The sequence below is a fragment of the Thamnophis elegans genome, chromosome 5 (genome assembly GCF_009769535.1).
Source record: "Thamnophis elegans isolate rThaEle1 chromosome 5, rThaEle1.pri, whole genome shotgun sequence".
Classification (NCBI taxonomy): Eukaryota; Metazoa; Chordata; class Lepidosauria; order Squamata; family Colubridae; genus Thamnophis; species Thamnophis elegans.
The window spans coordinates 21,616,527-21,631,636 of record NC_045545.1 but is presented as its reverse complement, the minus strand read 5'-3'; the positions used below and the strand labels follow the sequence as shown (position 1 = coordinate 21,631,636).

General features: G+C 34.3%; 2 protein-coding genes and 3 non-coding genes across 8 annotated transcripts in view; all 5 read left to right on the top strand.

Annotated features, from left to right (window-relative positions):
• Positions 1 to 229: 229 nt before the first annotated feature.
• Positions 230 to 9,788, top strand: RABGGTB (Rab geranylgeranyltransferase subunit beta). 4 transcript variants are annotated; one of them, XM_032217201.1, is made up of 10 exons: positions 231 to 645; positions 1,077 to 1,140; positions 2,061 to 2,168; positions 3,093 to 3,290; positions 4,724 to 4,829; positions 5,363 to 5,415; positions 6,059 to 6,169; positions 6,568 to 6,693; positions 7,341 to 7,490; positions 8,890 to 9,787. In XM_032217201.1, exons 4-10 carry the CDS (start codon positions 3,102 to 3,104, stop codon positions 9,028 to 9,030), a joined length of 876 nt encoding a protein of 291 aa, XP_032073092.1. In that variant the 5' UTR covers positions 231 to 645; positions 1,077 to 1,140; positions 2,061 to 2,168; positions 3,093 to 3,101; the 3' UTR covers positions 9,031 to 9,787. The 4 variants fall into 4 exon arrangements, with proteins under 4 accessions (XP_032073089.1, XP_032073092.1, XP_032073091.1 ...); XM_032217198.1 differs by lacking the exon at positions 1,077 to 1,140 and having other exon boundaries at positions 230 to 645; positions 8,890 to 9,788; XM_032217200.1 differs by having other exon boundaries at positions 231 to 1,140.
• On the top strand, positions 2,334 to 2,409 carry LOC116509833. The gene has a single exon (XR_004255552.1). It is a non-coding gene; the product is annotated as a small nucleolar RNA SNORD45 (small nucleolar RNA).
• Positions 3,645 to 3,724, top strand: LOC116509832. The gene has a single exon (XR_004255551.1). It is a non-coding gene; the product is annotated as a small nucleolar RNA SNORD45 (small nucleolar RNA).
• On the top strand, positions 4,930 to 5,010 carry LOC116509834. The gene has a single exon (XR_004255553.1). It is a non-coding gene; the product is annotated as a small nucleolar RNA SNORD45 (small nucleolar RNA).
• Positions 9,789 to 12,170: 2,382 nt separating the features above from the next.
• The window catches only part of MSH4 (mutS homolog 4), a 75,870-nt gene continuing 72,930 nt past the window's right edge, over positions 12,171 to 15,110 (top strand). Inside the window, exons 1-2 of the mRNA XM_032217800.1 lie at positions 12,171 to 12,369; positions 14,718 to 14,882. Of these exons, the coding sequence (XP_032073691.1) occupies positions 12,171 to 12,369; positions 14,718 to 14,882 (364 nt within the window). The remainder of the gene's footprint in view (positions 12,370 to 14,717; positions 14,883 to 15,110) is intronic.

Sequence of the window (15,110 nt, the reverse complement as noted above, 5' to 3'; positions counted from 1 at the left end):
GTGGCATGACTGTTTTTCACTCTTACAAGGGTTGCAGTATCCCCATGATGTGATCAAAATTTGGATGTTTGGCAACTGGTTTGTATTTATGATAACTGCAGTTTGACAAAGCAGTCAACGGGGAAGCCAGATTCGCTTGATCACCGTTACTAACTTAGTAACTGCAGTGATTCATTTAACTCTGACAAGAAAGGTCGTAAAATAGGGCAAACTTCACTTAACAAATTTCCCAAACAGAAATTTGGGGCTTGATCACGGTCGTTAAGTCGAGAACTACCTGTAAAGAAGGCACGAATCCCACCACCATCAATATCTACTTTCTATAAACATAGAAACCAGATAAGATTATTGATAACTACTCCCAATGTAGTGTTCTCCGAGTATAAAACAGAACGTCTCGGAATAATTTCTTTAAACGGAAACAAGCACCAAAATCAATAAGTAGTTTTCGCCGTACAACTGTTGGTTAAACAACAATAACAATATTTTAAAAAAGCAAAACGCCGTACAGGAAACTTAGCCAGCTCTACCGGATCCATTCGGGACACGGGACGGAAATAGACTTCTTTCTCCTATTTTTTTCCGGTGAGCGATGCGCATGCGGCTGGGAGTCACGTGAGCAGTTATCGCCGATGTACCATTATGGTGAGTGTCCGTTTCCTTTTCCCGCTCTTGCCTCTTTTCGCGCCCTCGCTGCTCCTCCCGTCTCTCCCCTCCCCCCTCCCCCCTTTCTGCTACTTTCCTCGGGGAGGGAAAATATTCGGTGGAGCCCCCTTGTTAGGCCCGTCGGCCATTCCGCGGAGGGTTGAGGCTGAGGCCGAGATGGTAGGAAGGGGGAAGCCGCATGTGGTGGAGAACCAGCCCTTTTCACGTTTTTTGACTACTGGGCCGCCGGGGAGGAAACTCGCAAAGCTGGCGAGCGAGAAATTGGTCATGGCTGCTTAGGGGAGCCACGTTTCCCAGCTTCGCGTTCTCCCAAGTGCCATCCCCCCCCCCCTCCGACATAATCTGTTGAAAAAAGCTATTCATCGTGCTGATAATTAAATCGAAAATGCAGCGCGCGCTTTCCTTTATAGTCCAAGTCGTAAGACCCGGCTATTTGCGAGATACCGTGGCAACGTCCGGTGAATTTCTTGCTGGGTGAGTATAGCAATGGTTATAGGGCAGGAACTTCTCTCTGATCGATCGATAGATAGATCGATAGATAGATCGATTAGATAGATGATAGATAGATAGATAGATAGATAGATAGATAGATAGATAGATAATGTGAACATTCAGGTTGTGCAAAATCCAAGATGTAACATGTAGCTTAAGCAATTGCTTTGATAACTGCTTTTTCTTCTGGTTTAAAAAGAAAAATTTTGGCAATCTTTGGATTAAACCCTAACCTGCTCGATTTGCTAGGCATGTTTTTTTTTTGTAATCCTCTTCACCCACAAAATCATTAAGGGGAAAGTGGAGCGCCATGTGCTTAACTTCAGAATTTAAAATGGAAAGAATCAAAGGAGTCTACCGGGAAACAAACAGCATCAAGAGCAAGAACTAGAATGAGATGACTAAAATGTATGTCCCTTGAGAAAAATTTAACTGAATAAGATGGTAATTTTAAAAAAAATAAAAGAAGCAACCAATGGCAAGTAAACCTCTCATTCATTAACTAGGCAGCCATCTTTGGGAAGGGAACTAGTTAAACCTTTATGAACAGGTATAATTGTCTGTTGCTGACAGATTTATGCTTCTATTTCTGACTTTAAAGTGTGCTCTATTATAGTATCATTGATATGCTCTCAACTTTTTATTAATGTGGATAAATGGATCAAGATAAAATTTCTATTTTTTTCTGCCTGTAGAAAAATTATGTAAAGTACATATTAGTAAAATCTACATTATTTCTGTATCCAGATTTTTTTGTACTTCTATGAATATTAGCACTTTTAAATTTAGTTTACTGACTGTAATAAATATATGCTTATTCAGTGTTGGACATAAGTTGGGAAACTGCATTATGTATTTGATTGTACCAGTTTTTTGATGAGTTTTACCATATCATTTTTAAGGGAACACCACAAAAAGATGTCATAATAAAAAATGATGCTCCATCAACATTATTGTTAGAGAAGCATGGAGACTACATAGCTGCTTATGGAACGAAGAAAGATGATTATGTGAGTATTCTGTTTACATAAATAGTATTTATTTAGCTCTCTATAGAACATGTAAATATATATATGGAATATAGGAGGGGTTTTCTTTTAATTTAATGTTAAATTTTTATGCTGCACATCTACCCTATGAGGCAACTCTGATAAACATTGCAGATGGTATCTTTAGGTCAATGATGTAATCTGGCATGTATTATCTGACTTCAGAGCTGTAGAAGTCACTTTAGAATGACACTGAGACCTAAAAATCCCATTTTAAAATTATTTGAACATATTTTTATGTTTAATACTTATTTCTGGTTTTTAAATGTGCTTTGCTTAAAAATTTGGAACAAAATAATATGCTACTTTAGCTCATTATAATTGTTAATTATAAGAATATTAGCCCATGATAGCCAAAATCTGGTAGCACCTTTCCAGGCTAACAGATTTTATTAAAAGGCATAGGTTTTGGGGAACCATAGCTCATTTAATCAGATGCATGTGATGTAAATTGGATGGGATGGGGGATGGGTGAGAAGGAGGAGACAGGATGATTATACAAATGGCGCTATGTGACAGACTACCAGTACTTAGCATTTAACAATTGTCAGTTTTAAGGATTTATATATTCACAATTATTAGTTTAATCAATGAATATATAATTGGGAACTTTTAGCAATTTTCAAAACATTCTAGGTGCAAATTGTTTCATGCCTTGAACAGACATTTCTGTACCTGAATGAAATCATACTTGTTTTAGGCTCTTCTGTGCTCGCAGATTTAAGGAAGAATCCTCAGTGTATGCTTGGTAAAGAAATGAAAGTTCCTTGGAAATTCTTTTCCTAATCATCTAAGTTAAATAGTCATGCTGCCTTTTACGTTTATTATTTCTTTAGATTCTTTAGATATTCGATTAGAAACTAATATAAATGATGCTTATTTCAGGAATACTGCATGTCAGAATATTTAAGAATGAGTGGTGTCTATTGGGGATTGACAGTAATGGATCTCATGGGGCAGCTTCATCGTATGAACAAAGAAGAAATTCTGGCATTTATCAAATCATGCCAACATGAATGTGGTGGAATAAGTGCCAGTGTAGGCCATGATCCTCATCTTTTATATACATTAAGTGCTGTTCAGGTAAATATATACATTATGTATACAAATTTGCTAATGGCTTATCCATAGTGTTAATGTCTAAATGAATTGTTTTCTAGACTCCAAGATACATTTTTTTTTAAAAGTAATTCCTTCCATTTACTGAGTTTCAAACTCAAATAAAAGGTTCAGCTTATTGTTTTGTCTTAAGCTTTTAAATTGGGAAAATGTAAAGTACAGTTGAGTGTTTGATTATTGATTGATTTGTATGTCAACCCATCTTATGTAGCCTGGACAGTCATAACAATGATGTCATCAACCAACTTTGACAAGATTAAGTAAGTTCCTGTATCTAAGAATACTGATGCTTTTAACACAAACCATTATAGCTTCTTGGGTCAGTGATGAAAAGATGTTTAGCTGAATCTATAGTTGATGTGGTTTAACACTTAGCTCTAGAATTACTCTGAGACCTGAGAACTTATTTTTTTTAAAAATAATTTATGTATTTTCTGGATTCTGTCAGAGCAATCTAGTTCTTGAATCTTAATTCAAAACACCAGAATATCTTAGACCTGGATAAATAAATCAGCTGCCTTCCAAATTATAGCTCATATCATCTTAAACAACACATACATACGTAAAGTACATGCAAGACAATATATTAAATCATCTGCCTTCTGTTAAGTTAATCAGATGGGAGCTGCAATGATTAGATAAAATCCCAAATAAGCATAAGGAAGAGGGGAGGAAATGTAGATCTTACGTCTTAATAAATTCTATTTATTTTGCACTCTTAATTGTTGCATACCTACACATGTCTGGAGTAGTAATATCATACAAATTAACTAGTTGATATTAATGCTGCAAAACTGCATGGAAATCTGGATAAATGTTTATAGTATTGGAATTATTTACTTTGACATACTTTTAATTTTTAATTAAAAAGACAGGTTGGATCCAATCTGCCATGTGCAAAGTCATTGAAAATAGTTTTCTTAGTTTCCATTGATTCACATAAGTCTACTTTAAGCGTAATTAAATATGGGTTATAACTCAGTATATTTTGGGCATAGTTCGAAACTATTAAAACAGAGGTTCTCAACCTGTGGGTCGGGACCTCTTTGGGGGTTGAACGACCCTTTCACAAGGGTCGCCTAAGACCATAGAAAAACACATATTTTTGAAAAAATACAGAAAATATAAAATAATTTTATGGTTGGGGGTCACCGCAACATGATGAACTGTATTAAAGGGTTGCGGCATTAGGAAGGTTGAGACCCACTGTATTAAAATGTAATGTACCTCTAGATACTTTATATTGGAGGTAGAATAAAATAGAGAAAACAGGATTCAATTTTTTGTATATTTGTCTAGTGAAGTCAAATAACATTCTAATTAAAATAGTTTTGCATTGTTTTCAAATATACAAGTTCTCTATTCTAAAATTTTAATAAACTGGTTTTGTTTTCCAGATTCTAACCCTCTATGACAGTCTAGATGTTGTTGATGTAAATAAGATCATTAGTTATGTAAAAAGCTTACAGAAGGAAGATGGATCATTTGCTGGAGACATTTGGGGTAACTTGTAAAAGTATATTGATTTCCATTTTCTGATAAAAGATTTAAAAATAATTCAAAAGGTGTAATTTCCACATTTTTTCTCAGTTGTGCCTTCTTAGATCTATGATGAGTTTTTATATACATCTGACTAAATGTGATGTGTTTTACTATTTTAGCTCTAGAATTACTCTGAGATCTGAGATATAGTGCTTAATACTATCTACAGTTTTTGCATGAGTACAATTACTTTTTGTCACAGTCTTACTGTGAAAATATAACTTGGTTTTGCAATTCTATGTAAAATTTTAACAGCAGTAAGACTTGTTTAAATAGGAATTTGTATATATAGGACTGAATCTTTAATTTGTTAATATATTTACTTTTAAATATGACTATTTCTTAAAAAATGTTCTTATCTTATTTGGAGATATTTATATAAACAAGCTAACCTTGTCTATGATGTTACTTGAATTGATATATAAATGTTTTATTTTTGTATTTCTGAGCCTAACTTTTTTCATGTATATAGCTGTTTTTATTTCTTCCTTTAGGAGAAATTGATACTAGGTTTTCATTTTGTGCAGTAGCAACCTTAGCCCTTCTGGTAAGTTCTTTGAACTCTGTGTGTGTGCGTGTGTGGTCAAGATATGTTTTCATATAATCTATATTTTGTTTTATTGGACATTTTAAAAAACCTTCCCAGAATATTATTAGGAATGTAACATTTAAAAATATTCCTAGAATGAAAAACTGGTATTAGCTAGGTTGTCTGGCAATGCCAAGAATTAAAGCTCAACAAAAGTGAAGATTCCAATTGGAATATGAAATTGGTATTATCTTCAGAGGAAGGAAAAAGAATAAAGCATAATGACTTAAAAGGACTATCTTTCTACCATTAAAAATACCAGTATTTGGTAGATGTCTTCAGTCCTTTGAGTACATGGTTAACATTGTTTGTTAGTTTTAACAAACACTATGTTCTGCATTTGGAGCAACTTGTTCATTCAGGCACTGGAAATTGTGAATTCACTAAAATGTAGAACTGAATAATGGAAATTAATTGAGTTGACTTTTGAATGTTTTTCTACCTATAGATGTGTCAAACTGAGTAGAAAACCATTGCAGAAGGAACACCTCTCTATTATACCCTGCAGATAACAGTTGTGTTTTCCTCTGCCATGTTGAGTAGCCGTCAATGCTTAGTTGGGTTTTGCCAAAGAAGTAATTTTCAATTTGCTGCTTTTCAGGGGAAGTTGGATGCAATTGATATGGACAAAGCAGTAGATTTTGTGTTATCTTGTATGAATTTTGATGGAGGGTTTGGTTGTAGACCAGGATCTGAATCTCACGCAGGACAGGTAAATTATAATTAAATAATATGGTGAATTGTCTTTGATTTAAAGTTTTTTAAATTATTCATTAGTCCCCTAAATATTAAACACATATTAAATCTTTCTGCATAATGTTATCAAACACCTGGATAAGCAAAATCTATCTTAAGAAAAGTAAGGTTATGATATCATTAATATTATCCATTGACCCTGTGCACCTCTATCAATAAATTTAAGTTTTATTTTTAAACTTACTAGGTTAAATAAGTTTCATATTTTAATACTTAATTGAAAGCATGATAGCTAAAATTGATTTAATTTGTTGCATTAATTATATAAGTAATTAATAGCACACATTGTATTTTTCTTTGTTTTATCTGAATAGCTTTCTAAAATAGACATGAACTTTATATCTGTAATTTTAGATCTATTGTTGCACAGGATTTCTGGCTATAACTGGCCAGTTACACCAAATAAATGCTGATCTTCTAGGATGGTGGCTTTGTGAACGTCAATTGCCATCTGGTGGCCTTAATGGAAGACCAGAAAAGGTATAATTTGTGTGTTTTGTTTTTCAGAATTCTGTAGTTTGAGAGGGAGCAGTATTTTGTAAAAAGTGACTGTTTGGTTCTAGCCATGTGTAAGATTGTTCTAAGACAACAGTCAGAATTCATTGATACTTCCGTTAACACTTAATATTTTTAGCAAGGATTCTTAATTCCTTAGAGGTGGCAACTTTATGCATGTACATATAACCTTGAAACATTACTCTAGACCAGAGCTATACAACATACTAACCACCAAGCAGCATTGGGTCTCTTCTAGACATTCAGCATAATAAGGGAATAGCAGTAAAGTCATTTTCACTGTACATTTATGATATGCTTTTTAAAAATTTGTTTTAATCTGTATTTTTAGTCATCTTGTTAACTATGGACATAATAAGCATAGGTCAATATTACATGGATTTCTCACAAAAAATCCTCATAGATGAAAAACAGCAAGCAAGCATAATAAAATAATTTTAAGTAAACTATAGCTTAAATTTAATTGTGCATCAGTGGGAGAAGGAACAGACTTCCCCTATCTTCTTTAATTTTTATGCATGGAAAATAGCTTATTTTGACTTAAATCACATTATTCTTGCTCTTAACATCACAATTGCTCTAACATACTGTGCTGTTATATCATTTGTCAGTTACCAGATGTATGTTATTCATGGTGGGTATTAGCATCCCTGAAGATAATTGGCAGGTTGCACTGGATTGACAGAGAGAAATTATGCAATTTTATCTTGGCTTGCCAGGATGAGGAAACTGGAGGATTTGCTGACAGACCGGGAGATATGGCAAGTAGTCTCAAATAGATTTGATTTTACCAAATCATAGCCGCATTTGATGCTTAGAAACACGTGTTCATTTATTTCATATCTAGAAATCTATAACAAATGATGGTGTTCATTAGAAGATTTTTTTTCTTTTCAAATTAGATTAGTTCCACTTTAGTGGATGATTGAAAGATAACTTTATGATTAAATTTTGTTTCTAATCATAAGTAGTTACTACTACAGAAATTTGTTACCAGAATTAAGGGTATAGCTAATCAAATACTTTGAAAAACTTGAACCAGTTAGAGGAAATCTATATAAAGAAAACTTCTGCATAAAATATCTCTTGAGGATGTAACCAAAGACTTCCAAATAAATGCCGGTAGATATAATAACCTTTAATCCTTGCTAAGATTTTATCCTAATCTGACTTTAGATATTATTTTAATTCAAAATGAGAAGTGGGGATACTGCAAGGAAAACCACTAGCCTATAAATAGATATATTGTCGAAAATATGTGGGGTCCTTAATAAAAACGATGGACATACTTAGTTTCACATTTAGTGTAGAAGTACTTCTTCCTGTCCAAAAAAAGTACAAATATAGGTTAGATGACTAAGAAATCTCCTTTTGGAGTATATGGGCAGCAGGGTGTTTTTTGTTGCCATTGTAGACATTCTCTGAATGGCTAAGTGCTTGAGCCATGTTATAAATAGCCAGTACTGCCACAACATTAAAAGTATATATGAAATGGAAAATATATTTCATTGAAGCCCAAAACAAACTACAAATAGTCCTCGACTTACAACCATTTGTTCAGCAAATATTCAGAGCTTATAATGATGCTGAAAAATGGAACTTACGGCCTGTGCCTAAAGTTACAGCCAGTGCCAAAGCCAAGGTATATCATGTATGAAACATTATACCCGTGTTCTCAATGTTAAAAGTATTCCTATCAGTCTAGGAATATATGTCTTTAGCTGCACGGAATTGGAAGTTCAGAGGTGATGGATAAAATGGCAAACGATGAAGACATTCCCTATCATAAGAAAGAAATATAATAATTTCAACCTATAGTGAGCATAGACTTTTCTGAATTTTAGCATTATACTACAAATGAAAGTGCCCTGTTTCTTTAATATAATTATTAAATTATATACCTGAGAATTAAAAAAAAGTTACAGTATTGTTGATACATTGTATTCTGGCTAATTAGTTTGCATTTCCTTTAATTAAAATCCTTTAATCTTTTCCTGGTTTTCTAAAAATAAGAAGTTAATAAGATGTGCATTACCATTGTTCTTTTTTAATTTGAATCTTCAAATTTATTTAGTATAGAAAACTGCCTAATCTTCTAAAATATACATATTATTCCATGTAAAATAATGTTTTCAATAAATATACCTTAATATATTCTAGGTGGATCCATTTCACACTTTGTTTGGAATTGCTGGACTATCGTTACTTGGTGAAGAACAAATTAAGCCTGTAAATCCTGTGTTTTGTATGCCTGAAGAGATCCTTGAAAGAATAAATGTACAGCCTGAACTTATTAGCTAGGGTACAGTATGTATAAAAACTTTAATCAGCAGCTTTGAATTTTTCCATCAAGGCATTTCTAAATGTGTTTACATTTTAAATTGCCACTTTACTGTAAGCACTATCATTTTGTACATGTTACCCTAAACAAAGTAAATAAACTGAGTATGACATGTACTTGAGGTTTTCAGTAACAGATGTATGTATTTAAGTATTTTGCCACCAGTGCTGCTTCACTTTGAAAATAACATACTGTGTTAGGTGCAGTAGATAAATACTTGAATTATGACTATGATACAATCATTCATCCATCTGGGTGATAAGCAACAACTACTAGAATTGTCCTAGGTATTCCTTCTGTTGATAGAAATTTACTTGTTTATTTTGCCAGTGACACTTCATGCACTTGAATGCCCTTCAGGATATGCGATAATTAAAGCCAGTTTAATTTATTTGTCAAACCATAATAGAAGAAATACAATGGTATCCAAATAGTTACTCTCTATTAATGACATTCTTTAATGAAAACTATAATTATAATGTAACTTGGTTTTAACTAAAGGCCTTGCTGAATTCTACAACTTGTTTTCTTTGCTCTAAAATATTTATTGTACAATGTGGCTTGAATCCCAATTTTAGTAAACTTGGAATAATTGTATATATTCAAGAATAAAGTTGTATAAGATTGTTTTCTGCAAGAAAAAATACTTGTTTCCATTAGAATTATAGAAATGCCTTTATTTCATATGTCACAACTGCATTTGTAAGTATTGAAATCAAAGTATAAATAAATCTGTTTTGCTTAAAACAGATTAAAGTTAATTATAATTATATACGTATTTGTCCACAGTCCACTAGAAGTGAGAAATTTTCAGGCTTGAATTTTTTTTAATTTCTATTTTCAAAAAAGTCAGGGTATCTCAAGAGTTTTTTATATCAAATATTTAGGTTCTACACTACATATGCCTCATGTACATTAGACCTAAAAAGGCAACAATTGTTAAGTCAGAGTTGTTCATATTATGTAAAAGCAGAATTGAACAAAAGGATCCTCTGGTTATAATTACTTGTTCAACAACAATTCAAACTCAATGCTGAACAAGTGGTTTTGACCAGTTCTCAGTTTTCTGGCTACTGCAGTTTATCCACAGACATATGATCACAATCTGGACACTTGGTGCTGTGTTCATGATCATGTCACAGCAAGCCACGGTTACGTGATCATGATTTCCAACATTCCCTACTACCTTCTGACAAGCAAAGCCAATGGAGAAGCCAACAGAAAGTTGGAAGTTATTGTGTAAAATTATGGCAACCAGAACTGCCATTGGTAAGTAGCATGGTTATAGGACATCACACTTTGCAACCACATCACTTAGTGATGGCAATTCCAGTCTCAATTGCTGTAAACCTAGCACTAGCTATATATTTTCAAAGTTGTATTTGATAACTTTTTCCCCAATAGCTAAAAGCACAGCGTGATGGAGAAGTGGATTCTTGGGGTACTGAATTCTGGGCAACTACAGAATTAAATATTCAGCTCCATATCAACTCTACTGATAGGAGATTACCGACTTTACCAATGGATGATTTATCATTTGTTTTCAGTCTATGGACAAAGATGGAATATTAAAATGGCTGCAAATCACCAATCCCAGCCATACAATCTTCTATTTTTTCATTCTGTGGAAGGAGAAAGTAAAATGGCGCTAAAAAAACAAAACTGTCTTCACAAATATTTTCTGCAGCAATCACTCAATTTCTGTAATTTTAATTTTTAAAGAACTATACTGAGTTACTTTAAAAGTGGCCTAAGGATCAACCAAGATGGCTGCTTCCAATGAAACTGAATTTTATTAAGTTACCTGGTCAAACAAGGACGCCCATTTTCTAAACTCATAATCCTATAAATATTGTATATTTTCAATTTGCCTTATTGAAAATCAGAAGTTCTGGTACTAATTACTAACGTACACTGCTGCTAAACTGGCTTCAAAGAATATCAGGAAGCCTCTACCACCACTCATTTGTACTGAAGAAAATATCCATTATTGGTCAATTTGCAATTGCTGTATTTTTAATTTTTTTTTTTTTAAATATATTAGGAGAGGTGTTCCACCTATCTCATTTTTCCTCTGTTTACATGTAGCTGGATCAGATTAGCTTGAAGTTGCAAGCAAGAGTTTGAAATTGGAGCATGAATGCTGTATTTCCCCTACAAATGCCAGAAAAAGATACATGCAAGGAAATATTACACTTGCTTAAAGTTCAGTATTTAGATTCCTAAATGCAGTGTTCTGGTAGTTCTGCCATCTCACCTGAATACAAAGTAAAGTTCAAGATTGATACAATAGCTATTGACAACAGCATTAAAGAAATCTTTAAGTCAGAACCCCAAATTGCAAATTTCGTTGGTTTCAAGTCTGACTACTGTCTCATCACTCATTTATAAACCAAACATTCAGTTTAGGCTTAAGTCCAGTTTCTCAATAGGGCTTATGTTTAATACTACAATTTTGATTCACTTCATCAAAAAAAAAATGGCTGAACTAAAGATATGCAATCTTCATCCCCAATAATGCTAACGGTTTACTGACAGCTCTGAGGGGAAGGCCTTATCTGGACAAAATCTAATTATAGAAGTTTAAGTAGTGTTACTATCATTTCCCTTAGTTCTAAATCACATTCTTTCTACAAATGAACTGCACTAGGAAGTTCCTTTTTAAAAAAAGTACAACTCTGGGCTAGTCTTAGGTAAAGGGATTTAAAGCTGTGTGGACTACAGTTCCCATCATCTGAAAGTGATGACGCGTCCTGCTGAAGCCTCCACAGTTAAGGGTACTTTTTCCTGGTGGGTTGTACAATTTTGAGATAACGGCTGAAAATGTTAGGGGTGAGGGTGTGTGCTTAAATTATACTCTCTAATGTTCACGTGGTTAAGAAAGTTCTCCCCCAAGGTTGAGAGAGCTCGGAAGAGAATTACTTTTTGTCACTGAGAGAAATCAATTAAATGGGAGATACCCCTCTTGTCTTTTTTGAAATAGTACAGTCCGCTGTCTCTATTCGAGGCGCGGGCTGATTTGAGGCAAACGAGGCGGAGGGCTCCTTAAACCTCCCTCGCGCCTGGGTTTCCCAGAAGGGATCTCGGAATCAAGTGGATCATGGCGGAAGCGTTGGCTGCTTCCACCTCTTATTCGGGCCCATGCTCGTCGTCTTCTGGCCCCGAGCGTCAGCCCCGTTACCAGTTCGGTCTTCAAGAGACGCCGGCCTTGACCGACGAGCCCTCTCACCCTCAGCGGGGGAAAACGGCCCTCAGGGGCCCCAATGACGCCGCGGCCTTTCCTCCGAGAGGGTTGGAAGGTGGGCATTGCCCGAAGAATGTCCGATAATCGCAGCCCCCGAAATAATGAAAATAACGCTCTCTTCTGGGCGAAAACCTCAATCCCCACCTTTCAAAGCTTCTCTAATATCTGAATGGGAAACATTAGCAATTAATTCTCAAAAGTTTAGATCTTTTTGTAGCAGTTTCGTTTACCCAGTTCTTGAATGGGGAAAACTGCAAAACTTCCATTCTTATTTATCGATTAGACTTTCATCCCACCTTTGTCACCGCATTAGTATAGATAGTCCTTGACATACAACAGTTAGTGACCATTCAAAGTTTACAATGGTACTGAAAAAAATTATGACCGTTTTTCACAATTACAATCTTTGCAGCATCCCCATGATTGTGTGATAAAAATTCAAATGCTTGGGAACTGACTTGTATGTGTTCCTTTTGCGACCTTCTGATAAGCAAAGTCAAATGGGGAAGCCAGATTCACTCAACAACCGATTTACTAACATCAATTGCAGTGATCTATTTAACAATGGAGGCAAGAAGGGTTGTAAAATGGGGCAAAATTCACTTAACATGTCTCACTTAAAAATAGAAAATTTTGGGCTAAATTGTGATCGTAAGTTGAGGACTAACTGTAATTCAATTTGGCAGACATACATAATATTCCTCCTTTTACTTTCTCCATAACAACTCTATGAGAGGGGTTGGCTGAGAGTGTCTGGTCCAAAGTCCTCCAGCCAGCTATTCATCTTTTTCTGACTCGTCTGGCTGTTAAACATTTTATTTCATTCACACCCTTCCTTTTGGTCAGCAGCTCAAAGAGTTATGCATAGTTTCTCTCCTTTCTTTGCAAGAACAGCCCTATGAGGTGGCCTGGAATCATTTAATAACATTTAATAACAGAGCTGAGGTGGCGCAGTGGTTAAATGCAGCACTGCAGGCTACTTCAGCTGACTGCAGTTCTGCAGTTTGGCTGTTCAAATCTCACCGGCTCAGGGTTGACTCAGCCTTCCATCCTTCCGAGGTGGGTAAAATGAGGACCCGGATTGTTTTGGGGGGCAATATGCTGACTCTGTAAACCGCTTAGAGAGGGCTGAAAGCCCTATGAAGCGGTATATAAGTCTAACTGCTATTGCTATTTTATGTCTGAGGAAGAGGCTTGGTTTTCCTGGCAATCCCACCTCTTAAATACACTCTACTGTGTCTCTATGTTGATCTAATCACACATCTGAATTGTTAATCCTTAAATGCTCAATATTTATCTGAATATTGGAATGATGAATTTTATCTTGGCAAAAGTATTTTGAAGATAGCTTTTTCTATTATTTTTAATGAGTAAATGCAGATATACAGCTTATATATTAAGATACCCTATGCCCTATATGAGGTAGACAATACATTTTCACAAACATGCATAAAATATATAATTAGTGGGTGATGCCTTGGATAACTTGCAACACTTTTGTGGAGTTAAAATTGCGAAGTAAACAGCTGTATTAAATATATGATAAATAATAATTTATTAAACATAAATTAAAGCTATTATTATAAATATGCACACACACTTTAAATCAGTGGTTCCCAAACTTGGCAACTTTAAGACTTGTGGACTTCAACTCCCAGAATTCTCCAGCTAGCTCTTCTGGCTGGAGAACTCTGGGAGTTGAAGTCCACAAGTCTTAAAGTTGCCAAGTTTGGGAACCACTGCTTTAAATGAATGACTAATTGTGGATCTGCTAGGTAGAAAATAAAGTAGAATTCAAAGAAATTTCTAAACTAGGACATTAAAACTCTAAAAGGCCTTGGTTTCTTTCTAAACAAACTTGTAAATGATTAAGCAGTTAGTAAGAAGATTGAATTTTATATATCTGTTCTGCTGTGTAATTGAACAGGTGATCTTTTCTGGATGAGCAGAACCTAGTAATTTAGGAAATAGAACTTTATGACTTTGGCAAGGGATACTTAAAAATTAATTGATGAATTGGGTCCATATTCTCTCCAATGTGGATGTCAGTAATCTGAAAGTGTCATTACCTAGTTTTCTGCAGTATCATGGGTGTTTCCAATTTTTAAAAATGTAGGAAAAATTGTTTTGAAAAGTTTAGAACTTTCATGAGATGTAGATGAGTTTCAATTTATATTATATTTAAGATATATTTATATATACTATTTTAATGTTAGCTATCCCAGATCATCTTAGGGTAGGAGTGCTATGCCACTCTCAGGCCCCAAATTTCCAAAATCTTGTTTAAAAGAATTAAATTTTTTATTACTAAATAGTTTTTCAAATAACTGCCTTAGAAATAAAGAAATGCAATCAATTTATATTAGTTACTTTCAAGGAAAATGTTATTTTTATTTTTATTAGATTCATATTTTGGAGACAAGAGTTCTTATGCAGAAAACATTAGCACAGTAAATATGACAAGCCCTTCTTCCATCAAAGATATAAAGATTTCTAGAGTACGGAAAACACCTGTCTCATCTAACCGACCAGGATGTAGAAACTGGACTCCTTTCATGGGATATTCAGGTAAAGAAGTTGGCTTACTTCATTTCAAAAGAAATATTCATACTAAATAGAAAACTACTTGGACTTCTATTGAATCCAAACTGAAATTAATTTCAGTTAACTTACTTGTATGTTCCAAAGTGATTGTAAAGATCTCTAGAAGGATCTTTTTAAACTGGGTAAATGGTCACTCAAATTGCTAATATAGAGCAATTTAAGTATACAAGGTTCTCAACTTACAACTGTTCA